This window comes from Harpia harpyja, chromosome 7 (genome assembly GCF_026419915.1).
Source record: "Harpia harpyja isolate bHarHar1 chromosome 7, bHarHar1 primary haplotype, whole genome shotgun sequence".
NCBI classification, from domain to species: domain Eukaryota; kingdom Metazoa; phylum Chordata; class Aves; order Accipitriformes; family Accipitridae; genus Harpia; species Harpia harpyja.
In genome coordinates, this window is record NC_068946.1 from 31,068,768 (window position 1) to 31,083,793 (window position 15,026).

The 15,026-nt window shown below is 43.1% G+C and overlaps 1 protein-coding gene across 25 annotated transcripts in view; it reads left to right on the top strand.

The window, feature by feature from the left end:
• The window catches only part of TTN (titin), a 245,697-nt gene that overhangs the window by 35,666 nt on the left and 195,005 nt on the right, over nucleotides 1-15,026 (top strand). For all 25 annotated transcript variants that reach the window (XM_052793469.1, XM_052793487.1, XM_052793478.1 and 22 more), the window contains one exon: nucleotides 4,244-4,300. In XM_052793469.1, coding sequence (XP_052649429.1) covers nucleotides 4,244-4,300 — 57 coding nt within the window. The remainder of the gene's footprint in view (nucleotides 1-4,243; nucleotides 4,301-15,026) is intronic.

Consider the following 15,026-nt stretch of genomic DNA (forward strand, 5'->3'; position numbering starts at 1 on the left):
TCGTTGTCTGTCATGTTGTCTTTTAACCCAAATAATTGCTACCATTTACAATGTCCACAACATACATTTATGTCTCCAAAATATAGGTCATGAGCAGGAAAACTTATTTCACAATTTTTCGATGTTCCATGCACCTCTACCTTTTCATTCTCTCCAGTATTAGAATCTGTCATGCACCAAAGATGGTATAAACCTTTCTAATGGTAGTACTTTGCTTACACAGTCTTGGATTTGACTGTGAGGAGAATCTAGTAAGAGTTTTTTGTATAAAATAATTACTTTGAAAGTGTTGGAAAACATCGTAAATAGAGGTGTGTACCAGGTACTTGGGCAGCTGAAAAGAAATAGTTTACATTCATACAAACTGATGAAACATTGACCAAAGTTTTAGAGCAGAAATATTGTCTGGAGAATTTGCTATTTAAGTTTTATATTGTCCTTGATATTATTTAACCATAAATATTTTGTTTTCTTTTTGCAACAGATTTTATAAATGATGAATTAGAATAATTCATGCAGTTAAATTGCAAGTTAGAAAAAAAATCTTGAATGAGAGAGTAAATTTATTGTAGTGTAGGGTAAGAAATTAAAAGTTGACATGCTTCTTTTCAGGATTTAAAAAGGTTGAAGAAGTTACAACAGAGTCCCATTGGCATGTTTCTTCATCTGTTTCACTTAAGGAGGAGTCTATTGGCCAAAGGCCCACCTTTATCCAGCCTATTTCAAGCTGCAGGGTATGCAGCGGGGAATCAGTCAGATTTCAAGCTAGAGTCTCTGGCATGCCCAAACCAAAAATCCAGTGGTTTCATAATCAACTACTCATGTTGCCAAAAAAAGACTTAGTTTTCCACTTTGATGAGTCTACAGGCACAGCTATATTGATAATAGTAGATGCTTTCTTAGAGCATGCTGGCCAATACTCTTGCAAGGCAAGAAATAGTGCTGGAGAAACAACTTGTACAGCTACACTTACAGTGACTGCAGAAGGTAAAGCCCCATTTTTACTTCAAAGGGATTCAGTTTGTTGTATACCACATTTTTACACTGTTACTAATGTTCTTCTTTCCTTGTTTCATACCTTTTCTTTACCAGCTAATGTTAGTATTACCTACCCTCTGTAACCCAGCCACTCTTGCTTCTTCTGTTTAAGCTGTAACATTTGGAAATTTGCAAATTTGTATCTTGATACAGGTCAAAGAATAGAATCATTTTAATGATGGCATTCAGATTTTTAAAACAAGTAAATAAGTGATCTTTATAGCATGGACTGAGGTATTTTGCACTATCCTGTAGGAGAAAAAAAAGAAAAATACCTCCTTAAAAAGTTCCGTAATAAGTTTCCAATACTAAAATGGACAATTTCAGTCAAAGAAGAGAGAAGCATCAACTGTGTATCAACTGCATGACTAGCTTAGGCGTCACTTGTCATTCATGTATGTGAATGGATAATCTTTGTGTCAAGAGAGTAGTGCATCTGGCATGCTGAGTTTTCAAATGAAGATCATTCATTTTCATCCTCCATGCTGTTTGATTTTGTTCAGAGCATGGCCCAGTAAAATTCTTTAGGTACTAATATTGTTGTTATTTTTGTTACTTGATTACACAGTGCAAGCCCTAGATAGGCAAAGTTCTGGGAAAGATGTAAAAGAGTCTATCCGGTCACAGGCTATATCAGAAGTTCATGTTGCTCCTCTTACAAAGAACAACATTAAAACTTATCAAAAAGAATTTAAATCAGTGCAACAACCATCACAGGAATTGGGTGTGCAGGTTTTTGAAAGCGTATCAGAAAGTTTGACCATGAAGGCTACATCAGTTGAAGAAATGGAAGCCATGCACACAACAATCCTTTCCCAAACTTCTCAGAGCACCAGGATCTCTATGACCACTGCTCGGGCAATGAAGCATGTTCCTCCAAAGATTCTCTTGCAGCTCAGAGACTTAACTGTGAAATGTGGTGACACTGCTCAGTTCATATGTGCCCTAGAAAATGAATTCTTCTCTGAGTTTCTTTGGGCCCACGAAGGTGAAAGGATAGAATTGTCTGAAAAATTGAAGATATCACAAAATGGAAGTGTCCTACTGCTCACAATCCTAAATGCCCAGCAGACAGATCAAGGACTGTACAGTTGTACTGTATATAATGATTACGGAGGGACAACAACTGCTGCAATACTAAGAGTCAAAGGTGGTTATCTGACTTTTAACATTATGACTTACCTTTTGCAACTTCATTATCCCTGTCCTACAGCTTACTTATATTTCCTTTATTATCAGTATTTAATTGAGGAAGCTCTAGTAATAACACTCTGGGGTTTTTCCTCCACATTTACAGCTCTATTCATCAGAGACATGTGCAGTACCAGGAAGTTGGTATTGTAACTTCATGACTCTTCCCAGCAAGTCACAGATGTCTGAGGCTTTTTATTCCTCATGTCCTTCGTGATATACAGTAAGATGTAGAGCAAAACAGGCTGGTAGGAATTTTTACATTTTGAGAATTCCTGAAGCTGGAGTTTAGGGAAGATAAGAATGTCAGATAAGCAATGTTGAACTAGATACGTGGTCATTTCAAAATCTATGGGTCCAACTTGTTTGCAATAAATCCAAGGTTCTAATTCCAAGGTTGGCAATATAGGTCAATGTACTTGAAAGGATTAATGGGTGCAAGTATTGTATTATTGCACTAATGAATTGTCTTCTACCCTTCACTCTCCCTGAGATATAAGTATTTATTTTTGCTAAGACTCATTCCACTTCTTCCTGACATCAGCATGTTAAAAGGTTAATAGTGTTACCACTAGTGAAGACCCAAAACTGTATTATCACCACACTGGACAGGTGATAGTATTTCTGCTGAGCTCAAAGGAATCAAGAGCAGAAAACTAAGATGAATAATGAGGAAGCCGTTGACCCTGTTGATTTGGCTCTTACATATTGAAGTTTCTTTCTTCACTCTTGAGCTGTGCAAAGTGCTTTATATAATCTTCCGCTGCTACTTTCTAAATTGAGGCTCTAAATAAAAAGCAAAGATGTGCTTATATTAGACATTACAGACCAAGTCTTGGTCCCATAAAAGTCCCATAGGCTTAACTGGTACCTAGAATTAGCCCAGCAGGAATAGAGCTCGTAAATGTGTAATCACTCATGTTTAATAGCGTTGTTGTAGCACATATATGCTGGACATTCTTTCAATACTAATTATTGGGTTTTTCCCCCTAAGTATAAGGATATTTTTTATTCCTACAAAACAGCTGACCTAATCCTTTTCCTAACTTTATTCTTACCTAGCAAAAGAAGCACAAGCCAAAGCAGTAACAAAAATTACCCTTGAATCAGATACTAAAAGCTTTAAAGCAGCCAAAGATTGTCAGTTTAAAGCATCTGAAGTTAAGCAAGAATCTTCCAAGAAAACCTCAAGCTTGTTTATATCTACATCCCAAAGACCGTATGAAACTGAGAAGCAAAGAAACAGAGTCTACTATCCTGACTTTGTGCCATGTGAAGACATCACAGAAACTGGCGCCGAAGCACCAGAGTTTCTTGAAACTCTGCCTTCAGAAACCACTGTAAAAGAAGGAGATGATGTGTTACTCTTTTGTATAATGAAAGGTGTGCCTACACCTTGCGTGGTCTGGCTGTGCAATCAGCTAATAGTTGAGGAGTCTGCATTGTGTTCCTTAAAACATGATGGGCCACTGTGCAGTTTAAGATTGTTGAAAGTTGGTCAGAACCACAAGGGTATATACAAGTGCAGAATAGTTAACCCTGCAGGACAAGCCGAGTGCAGCACCCATCTGAGAGTGACAGGTTGGCAACTGCATGTTCCTTCCAAGTATCAATTCCTCGTGCATAGCATCATTGCATTCCAGTACGTTCATTCCCTGGGAGATGATACGGAACGAGAAGCATCTCATTAGTCTGTCGATTGCTGAATGGAATGTTTTCTTCAGGGATTTAAGGCATGATAAAGGCATGTTACATTAGAAACTTTCCCCCTCATCCTGCAAAAAAGAAAGCAAATCTTAGAGAAAACTGTACATTGCAAACAAGTTTGAAAGCATTTGATTACTTTGTTCTCAAAATTTATCAAGTGTTTGAATTGTTTGGCATGCATTTATGTGTATGTATGTGTGAATTTCTGTATATTTGCAAAAGAGATGGGATGTTTTTACTACATAAAGTGTTGATGATTGGCATATTTAGCAACTATAGTTCAAAAATCTTTGTCTTTTTATTCTAGCTCCTGAAAAAATTATTCATGAGAAGCTAGAGGAAGACATTGAAATGGAAGTGAAAGGTACAGTCACCAATGATGTTACACTGAATAATTAGTACCAGTAATGAGTAACATTGTGAAAAGCTTTTATCTGCTTACACATAGTGTCTGAAGGGGGAAAAAAGACACACTTTAAAGCATATTGGAACATGTTGCATGTTTGTTTTGATATGCAAAGGGTTACCTGCATTATAAGGTTATTTAAGTTTTAAAATATGTTTAAAACTTGAAATTTATGATTTTGCAGCCATATTCTTAACTTTTACTTCATGCTTTGCAGCTGTTCACAGAGCTTTTATTTGTTCAATTTCCTTTTGAATGCATGGAATATTTTACTTCAGAAGGAAGTTATACAAATCTTAATCATATAATTTTTAAACAAGTTAGCAACCTAACATTTATCAGTTCAATGGACACTATTGGATGGACGGATGAAGTATACTAGAAAGCATTTGTTGTTTAGGGTATGTGAAAGCTACACATTCCCATTGATTCCTTGCACTTTTTTTACATACATTAATTCATCATTATACATCTCTTACCCTGGCTTGCAGATAGCATATGTGGTTCATGTTGCTTGCTTTTTTCCCTGTGCATAACACTGTGAAGTTAGTGGCTGTATTAGTTCGAATAAACGCCTTCTCATTTCATGTTAGCTAATGACTTACTTTTTTTTAATATCTTTCAAAATATTTTTTCTCAATTGTTTGAACATTTAATCTACAAACAGAGGGGTCAGAAAGGGCGTTTATTCTACTGTCTGCAAGTCAGGTAAGATTTTCTTCTTTGCCACCCAAAGACACACAGCTTTTCCAGGCAGCAAAAACATACACGCAGAAGAACGTGTTATTTTGAAATTCATTTTTGCTTGTTCAAGAAGAAATTTCCACAGTCTGAAGAAAGAACAGACAACGAACGATTTTCGTGTCAATCTTTAAAACAGAGCAAGGCATTGCGTTTATTCGAACAAATATGGTGAGTGAATTACTTTTTTTTCCTGGGTGTGTGATGAAATCTGTTGCATGCCCATTTTTTATTTCAATATAGCTATTTCATTTTTTTCAGTCAGACAGCAGGCAGAGTGTGGCATGTTGTAACCCAGTCTCCTTCTCTTTCAGAGCAGCACAGCAAGGCGAACTTTGAGGGACCTGGGACAGCGGCGGGGCTGGCTTGCCCCCAGAACCGTAAACCCATCTTCACACAGGGCCTCAAGTGTAGGTCTGTCTTGGAGGGGGACCCTGCACTCTTCCAGTGCAAGCTGGTGGCATGCCCGGCGCCCCACATGGCCTGGTTTCACAACAACCGGCCGCTCCGCCAGGACCGCCGCAAGGTGATCCGCACTGAGAGCGAGGAGTACACGCACCATGCCAGCCTGGAGGTGCGGGATGTGCGGGAGCACGATGCTGGCAGCTACAGGGTATTTGCTATTAACAGTGAGGGCTCAGCTGAGTCCACTGCCTCACTGCTGGTGGCATGCAGTGGGGAGCAGCAGGGCTTGGGGTTTGCAGGGAAAGCGGAGTGGATGCGGGAGAGCTGGGAGTGCTTGCTGCAGCAGCGGCGGGAGGACCGGCTGCGGGTGGTGCTCCGCTGCACTGGCTCACCCTTTGACAAGGGGCAGGAGGCCGAGCAGTTGCTTGGGGATCTCTCCCCAGCCCGGGCCATGGTACGAACCATCCGTTTCCAGAGGCTGCCGCTGGTGGGGCCTCACCGTCCAGGGCTGACATGTGGTAGGGAGCACAGTGACGCAGTGGCAGATGCTGAGGAGTTGCTAGATGAGGAGATCCGTTGGAAGCTGCAGCGGCTGCGGGAGGCAAAGAGGGCAGCACTGAAAAAGAAGCAGGAATCCCTCATGTCCATGCCCCAGGGGGGCCCTCCTGGGAAGCCCAGCCCACCTGAGGCAGCTACCACGATGGATGGCTCAGAGCCCCTTGCAGTGCAGGTAGTGAAGGGGTACTGCAGGCCCAAGGCCACAGGGGAGAGACGGAAGATGCCAGGTGGGCTCCTGGAGGCCTGTCCACCCCTCTTTGTCCAGGAGATCAAGCCCCAGGAGGCTGTTGAGGGGCACAGATGCACCTTCTCCTGCCTCTTCCATGGCCGCCCACAGCCCACGGTCACTTGGTACAACAACGCCAAGCCCGTGGGGCGCATCCAGGGCACCGCTGTTCACACCACAGAGTGCCGCTCTACACTGACCTTCCCATCCCTGCTCCCAGAGCATGGTGGCACCATCACCTGTGTGATCTTCAACCCGCTGGGCACAGTGAGCACCTCAGCTGCACTCCATGTGCGGCGGCAGATGCCAGCCTATGAGGCCACAAAGAAGGAAGAGGAAGGGAAGAAAGAGGAGAAGGAGGAAGAGGAGAAGGTGAAGGAGGAAGAAGAAGGGGAGAAAGACAAGGTGGAGGAGGAGGAGGAAGAAGAAATTGGCCTGGCCTTTGCAGCAGAGCAGGGACTACCAAGTGCAGTTCCAGACTCAGACTTGCTGTCGCTGCCTGTGGAAATCAAAATCACTGCCCCCACTCCAACGCCAGAGCAAGACACAGAGATGAGGGAGACCACGCGGCCCTCTCCAGAGCAGGCTGCTCCCACCATAAAGCACAAGTTCAAGTTTTCATTTGATGTGGGAAATGAGCCACCCCAAATTGTGGAAGAAGCCCCAGCACACGTTCATTGCCATGAAGGGGAGGCAGTGGTGTTGGAATGTGCTGTGTCTGGGCAGCCGCCACCAGCTGTGGCCTGGTCACTGAATGGCCAGAGCCTCTCTGCCAGTGAGAGGCTGAGGTTTGAGGAAGGCAAGAATGGCATGTACCGCTTACACATCCAAGGGGTCTCTGTCACAGATGCTGGGTTGTATTGTTGTGTGGCCAAGAATGTGGCTGGAACAGCCCAGTCTGCCTCTGAGCTGACAGTGCAGCCCCGTGCAGCTAGGTTGTATAGCAAGGATGGAGGCACTGAGGAACTGCCTGCCATGGACCATGTTCTGCACCTTCAAGGCCTCAGCACACTTGGGAAGGGTGACGAGGAGCAGATCACATGCTCCGAGGAGGAAGCCCACCTACCTTTGCCCCTGAGGCTGTCTCCATCTCCTGGTAGGCAGTTGGAAGAGGAGTGTGAGGAAACTCCTCACTTCAGGGAAAGCAAGACGGAGGAAACGATGGTGCTGGATATCATGGAGGTTTATGCAAGACAAGAAACGGGTTATACAGAAGAAAGTGTGTGGGATACAGATAGTATTTCTGAGATGAGGCAGCACAGGGGAAAAACTGTCTCCGAGGAACACAGCTTTGGAATCGATGCCACTGAGCTGCACCCCAGCATATCCAGGGAAGAGCATGAACTGGTGGCCAAGGACTCAGGTCACTTTTCAGAGGAGCTGGAGGCTGAAGGAGACAAGGTGGCGCCACATACAGATACTATGTCCTGGGACATCTTGAAGTCACCATTTACAGAAGTCAAAGGGCAAACACATGCCTCTGAGCAGTCTTCTCTGGCAAAGGAGTGTGAGGATTCACAATTTTTCATTCCTATTTCACCTGTGGTGCAAGAGGGGAGTGATGTTTACATGGAGGAGAGTGATGCCCCTGCCTGGGAGGCGACGTCTCCTGATGTGCCTCTTGTAGAAGAGCCAAGGGTGCCCCACCTGCAGGACAACATTGCAAGCACACCCACAAAGGAGCAGTTTGGCTTTTATGACTTCTGTACAGAAAACCAGCAGCAGGAACAGGCCAAGGAGGAAGAGAGATCAGTTGATATTGAACAGGATACCAAGGTTGATGATCATCTTTGTAAAAAAGAAATGATTGATGCTGGGGATGCTATACGTTGGGAAATGCACAATGATGGACAAATGTTGCAAGAAATGGAGTCTGATGCAGGCAACTCTTCTTCGGATCTCATCCTCACTCCTCCTGGCATGGAAAACTTGGGTCAGGATTTCACTGGAGAAGTTGAGGTTCAGTTAGAAGTGCATTTCAAAGAGCAGCTGTTGCCATCTGAGGCTGATGAGACCAATATCACATTTGATCTGAAGAAGCTTGTGGAGCCTTTCCCAGCTGCAGAGACTGTGGACACAGAACAGGCACAAACCCCCACAGCTCTGGAGAGTGTGGAGGTGGGAGTGACTGGGCTCAGCTCCCCTGTGCACCAACGTGATGTGCTTATGGAAGAGATGTCTCTGAGTGAGGAGCTGCGTCAGACCTACAGGATGAAGCAGGAGGAGGTCGGTACCCAGGAAGGGGCACAGCCAAGAGAAATCAGAAGGGCTGATTTGCAAATCCTTAATGGGGACCTTGGCAGTGTCATGACAGCTGCCGAAGAGGGATCTTCTGAAGAAATTCATGAGTCAGAGTTGAGTGTCTGTGGGGAGGATTCACTTGAGGGACAAACTCAGAGTTTTCTGGTGGAGTCCACAGCAGATTTCCAAAGAGGAGTGCAGGAAACACATGTGTGGGAGAGTGGAGAACAACTGGAGACCACAGAGTCCTGGAGTGACAGCTTCATTATCGACTTGAAAAAAGCTGCATGTGAAAAGAAACCCCAGGCTGGGCATCAGGCTGAGAAGGAAGAAGGTTCTGGGATAGGAAAGGTCTTTGAGACAGGAATGAGCACCTCCACCTGTGAGATAGATAGCACAGATTCCCCTGAGAAGATGCTCAGGGAGACCGAACAGGAACCAAACACAACCAAGGGCTTCTCTTTCGGGCAACGCTTACTTGGTTTAATAATGGATGATCCTGTGGCACAGAAGGAGCAAAGGAAGGAGTCTTGGGCCAAGAAGAGGACTCCCACTGAGGAAGCCTCTGAGAATAGCCTGGATGGAGAAGGACTACAGGAGGATATTTCTGCAGGTCCAGAGCCCAGTGCTCTTCAAGCCTCAGAGCTGGAGCCTGACTTGTCCCTGGCCAAGTATTTAAGGTCAACTGGGATGCAGGAAACTCCAGCTCTCAAAGGGACAGTTCAGAAGGAGCAGCGAGAGACCATCACTTCACTGGAAGTGGAGGAGGTTACCTTCAGCATGGTTTATGACTATTACAACAACCAGCAGGAACTCACCCGGCCCTTCTCTCCTGAGTCAGAAATATCTATAGAGCTGGAGAGCGGGAGCGGAGAGGAGTCACCTGATTCAGACCGCTTCTACACACCTCCCTCCTCAGTGGAGATCTTTGAAACTGCTTCATCAGCATCCTACCACACACCGCTCAGCACACCCGAGCGCTACTCCACACCGTCCGAGGGCTCAGGATACAGCACACCACCCGAGCGCTACTCCACACCATCCGAAGGCTCAGGATACAGCACACCACCCGAGTGCTACTCCACACCGTCTGAAGGCTCAGTGTACAGCACACCACCTGAGCACTACTCCACACCCTCCGAGGGTTCAAAATGTAACACACCCTCGGAGCGTTACTTCACACCCTTTGAGGGACCCTGGTCTGCATCAGGGGACAGCACGCCACCAGAGCGCTACCGGACACCCACGGGGGAGTATATGGATGCCCTGACCATGCTCCCCCTCTATGAGAGAAGGCAGAAGCCTCCAGACCAGCCACAGGCTGAGGTGTTTAGGACCCCCTGTGAAGCCCTGGAGCCATCAGGCAGGCAGATGCCACCTGCATTCCTCAAGGCATTGAGCAGGAGGAGGCTGTATGAGGGAAGCACACTGAGCTTTGTGGCCGAGGTGGTGGGTGTACCCAAGCCAGGGGTGAAGTGGTATCATAATAAATCTCTAGTGGAGCTGGATGAGAGAGTGCGGATAGAGAACGATGGCGACAAATGTGTGCTGGAGATCACTAACGCCCAGAAAGCCGATGGAGGACAGTATATGTGCCATGCAGTGAACATTGTCGGGGAAGCTAAAAGTATCGCACAGGTGGAAGTTGTGTCTGAAGATGAGCAGTCACTAGCACTGCCACCCCCTGTCACCCACCAGCATGTCATACACTTTGACCTGGAGCAAAACACATCTTCAAGGTCACCTTCACCACAGGAAATCCTCCTGGAAGTGGAGCTGGATGAAAATGAGGTGAAGGAGTTTGAGAAGCAGGTCAAAATCATAACCAGTCCTGAGTTTAGCCCAGATAAGAAGAGCATGGTGGTCTCCCTGGATGTCTTTCCACTTGCTTTTTTGGAGCAAGCTGCAGGCTTGGCTGCAGGGGAGAATGAGGATGTAAAAATTGATTTCCAAGTAACTGAAATGCCTCCCCGCTTTGCTGTGCCCTTTGCAGATGTTGAGGTGACAGAAGGCTTGGAGGCAGTGTTTGAATGTGTGGTAACAGGTACTCCTGTCCCAGTAGTGCAGTGGTTCAGAGGTGACACCTGTGTGACACCTGCCACAGGGAAGTATGTTGTGAGTCAGAAGGAGGGACTTCACAGTCTGAAGGTCCAAAATGTAGGTCCTTCTGATGGTGGCTGGTATCACTGTCGGGCAATGAATAGGCTGGGAGAAGCAATGTGCAAAGGCTCCCTCGTAGTCGTGGCTCAGCAGGGAGCAAGTGCTAAGGGAAGCAGTGAGACAGTCACAGGCAGTGAACCACACAGGCCCCAGAAGTGCGACTTGCTTTTGAGTGAGACTGTGAGCCCAGGTGACCAGTCAGAAATAGAGCTGGAGTTTGAGTTCAAGCCTCATATAGACGACCAAGAGAAAGCAATCCAATTGCTTGCGGCAACTCAACAAGAGCAGGAAGTGGAAGGGGAGAAGCATGTCAGCATTAGTTTTGACGTGTTTGCAGAGCCGTCCCAAGAGGAATGGGTTGAGTTTAGGGCAGAGGACTCGGAGAGCTGCAGCTTTGAGTTCCAGGTCACAGAAGCCCCTCCCGAATTTCTAAGGCTCATTTCTGACTGCAGTACATTTGTAGGTGCCTCAGCATGCTTCCAGTGTCTTGTGACTGGTTCCCCCCACCCAAGTGTCCGCTGGTACAAGGATGGGGTGTTGTTGGAAGGGGACAGGTACTGTGCACAGGAAGAGCAGGGGGGCTGTCACAGCCTTACTATTGAAAACTTAATGCAAAGTGACAGTGGGCAGTACAAATGTATAGCTACTAACAGGGCAGGAGCTGCTGAGACTAGTGCTGTGTTAACATTACACTAAATTTCCATAATTTATTTCAGAATCTCTTTTGAAATACTAAATGTTTTTATGCTGTCGTTCACTGCAGGTAAAAATGCAGCACTCATTTTAGGGGCATTGTTTTTCATCTCTTTAGGGATGAAAACCACTGTATGTGGGCATATTTGTGTCTCACTTAAACTTGCCTTCATTGGGGAATTTAAGTGAGATTTAATCTGTGCATAGATTTTGTGCACACTTTCTGCACCGAGGTATATTTCAGGCTCCTTCCAAGCTCCTTACTCATTCTTGTAAAGATATTTTAATTGACACTCATTTATGTAGGACTAATTTTTTCGTATAGTGTACATATTCCTGTGTGTCTGTAACAGTGCAATTGTTAATGGTTTATGTAGGCTAGAAATCACCTGAAAATGTAGAAACCATCTTTTTCTTGTAACCTAAAGGTATGGAATACTAACTTACGCTTGCTGTTTAGTTTGGATATAGTTCTGTGAAAGAACTCCTTGAATTGCTATTCCCCCTTCTGACAATTTTGTCTCTGAACATGTGAGTCTCACTGATTTAAATCCTGTGTTTACAGTTTCTATCACTGCAAAATTCTTACATCCATGGGCCTCATTCTACTGAGTCATGGAATTAAACGACTTTTTTTTTTAAGTCAATGGAATTATGCTGTTGCAAAAAAAAGCGACACAATGGGAAGAGAATGAAAGTTTTGCGTTAGTAGAGACTGGACAGGATTTTTTTCTCTATTACCAAGTAATAAACATGAAAACATATTTTGTACTGTATCTTTAGAAGTTAAAGGGAAAGGAGAGGGAGCATAATAAAACAATGATGTAACTGTAAATTCATTAAAATAATTTTGGTTGTCCCCGTATTCTAGTGTCATTCATAAAAAATGCATAGTAGCAAAAAAGTGAGAGATTTTTATGCAGTATTCTTGTTTCACGTTAGAACTAAACCTCTACATATTCCTTTTTTCTTTTTTTTTAGTTAGTAACAGTTAAGTGTGCTATGTGTCAAGATGACCAGAAATAAGTAGAATATGTTCAATTGTTATCTGTGGAATTTTCTCAGTAGAAGAGATTTTTACATTAATGTTCTCAATGTGAGTATATATTTTTGTATTTAAAATAATGCTAATATTTATGAGGAGGAATCAGCAGTAGCTGACATAATTAAATCTGAACTAAATCAATCATACATAAACAATAATAAATTGATTAAGAAAATATGTTAAAAGTATGAAAGTTATTAATTAATGTTTATCAGCAGTTAAATAACTCTCTAGTGCATGTGCTAGGTTTCCAGTTACCTATATGACAAGGTGAAACCTTGAGCTCAACAACCCTAAGCAAAAATTATTTTTACTTTGATTACTTGTTCATGAGGTTCTTCCAGTTATTTACAAATTGCTGTCCATTGCCTTGCAAACTGCTTTAAGGAGCATGGTGATTTTAAGCATAAAAGAACTATTCCTATAGTACATTCAGTTATGTTCATGCATGTTCTTATTTCTGAGTTTGATGTGTCCTCACACTGAGGTCAGCATGCCTCAAAAACTCAATAATCTTTTAAGACTATCCCATCACTCACCTGGGATAGTAATTTTTGATCAAAAGATTCACTTTGCCCAATTGTGTTGCCCGATATAAACTTGAAGTCAGGAGTGGCAAGTTCTAATGACCCAGTACATGAAGTGGTTAGGCTAATACCAATGACTTCAGTTTCTTCCCAGTCATGACCCCATGATAAATATTTAATATTTGTATGCTGTTAAAAGGCAGAGATAATTGTGTTTTCTCATAGGTAATGGTGGTAGGAAAGAGAAGCATAAGTGTCTGACCCAGCGTTGTGCTGGGAAAGAATTACTTCATGATGCATCCTTAATCCATTACTTGTGTAGATGTGTAACACTAACTGATTCATTAGGCAGCAGACTGTCCCTAGGGAAGTTGACATAAATTGTCTGATGTTATATGTCAGCTGTGACATGAGGGGTCTTTTAGGTCCAAAACCAAAGAGGTCAGAGGACGTTTGGTTAGGTCCTGAGCAATTATGAGGTGTGTTTAATTTGCACTGAAATTTTTAGTAGAAACAGGCCCATAACTTGGTTTTGAAGCCATAAGCCAAACAGGTCCAAGTTCATGTTCACATCTGAAATATATGGCCAAGCATCTTTATCTCTACCTGTGTAGTAGTGTTTGTGGTTTATGTAAGTTTAAATGTCTTTGGTTTAAGTTTCATACATTAGCCAGGAGCACTATCATGTGCTTATGGAGAGACAAAGTCTAACCTAAGCTACAATGATACAAATCTGGAGTAATTCTAGTTTTGAATAAACTTACTCTGGGGCAACTGGTATAGCTTAGAGCCATGACTGACCATGTCTCTTCAAAAGTTTGTGCTTTCATAGGAATTGCAAAACTCACCATTTTATTGTCAGGTTTAATCTCGTCTTCATTTCTACAAACCAAGTATCTTAAAAAAAGGATGAATTATGTTTGTCATCAATGTGTATTGAATGTTAACATGTATGGTTAATTTGTGAAATAAATATGTAAATTATTTAAGTCCGTCGCTTCTTGTACTTTATTCATTTCACAGGCATAGCTAAAATATGAAAAAAGTATCTATATAGTTTTTCTGTCATAAATATCCAGGAACACACAAAAGTGCATTAATTTTTGCCAACCTCCTGTATATAAAGCATTCTCATGTGTGTTAGCATAGGTTCTATTCTGCAATTTTTGTACTTTATTATGGGCCCAATTCTGCCACCCATTCTCAAATTCACTAGCGCATTGTCTTTCTGGGGAAACTGCCCTAATGTTTTAACAAGGTTGGCAGTTAATACTGAAGGACTGGTGTAATTTTTTTTAACCTAAGCATCTCTTCTCCACAGTCAATCACTCTGTGCACTGTTCTATGTCATGTATATTATGGTATCTGTGGCAAGATTAATAATTGCTAAAACCAATGAGAAAGAACTGGGTATGGCACATTATGTTCTTTACAGTTATTGGAGTGCAGCAAAAATTATCATCTCACAATAAGTTTGGGAATTTAAGACACTGCCATTGAGAAACCTATCAAGGTTCACCATTAGAGTGCCTGGAGACATTTATCCACTCACACTTCTTTTATTCTTTTTTAACAACTCTCATATCTTTCCAGCATCAAATACTGTGGGCCTTAACTGAGCAAACTTGACTCAATGAGGACAACAGGATTTGATTTCCAAAGGTTTTCTTTGCGCCGTGCTTTTTGTGGATGGCTTGTTCCGTTCCTGGAAGTCTCAGATTTCACTGATGTTTCTAATGTCAAGTGTCTGCAGAGAATGGCATCTTCTTGACGTCTGCTTCCTCTCATTTTTAAACCACCGTTAGAACAAAGTGGTCAGACACATAAATGCCTAATTCACAAAGGCAAGAAAAAGAAAAACCTTAAAGTGCTCTGTCCTCTTTTTCTCTGATATTGTGGGAGTTTTAATATGCAACATTGTGACAGGGATGAGTTTAAAAGCAGAGATTTAAATCAGTGATATTAAATCAAGGGTGCAAACTCATGATTTTAGTAACAATGGTGTTGTAAGCATAAGGCTCTAAAGGCAAAACCAGGACAAAGCTGGTAAAGGAGAGGTAATATCTTAGTGAGTTAGACAAAAGATAG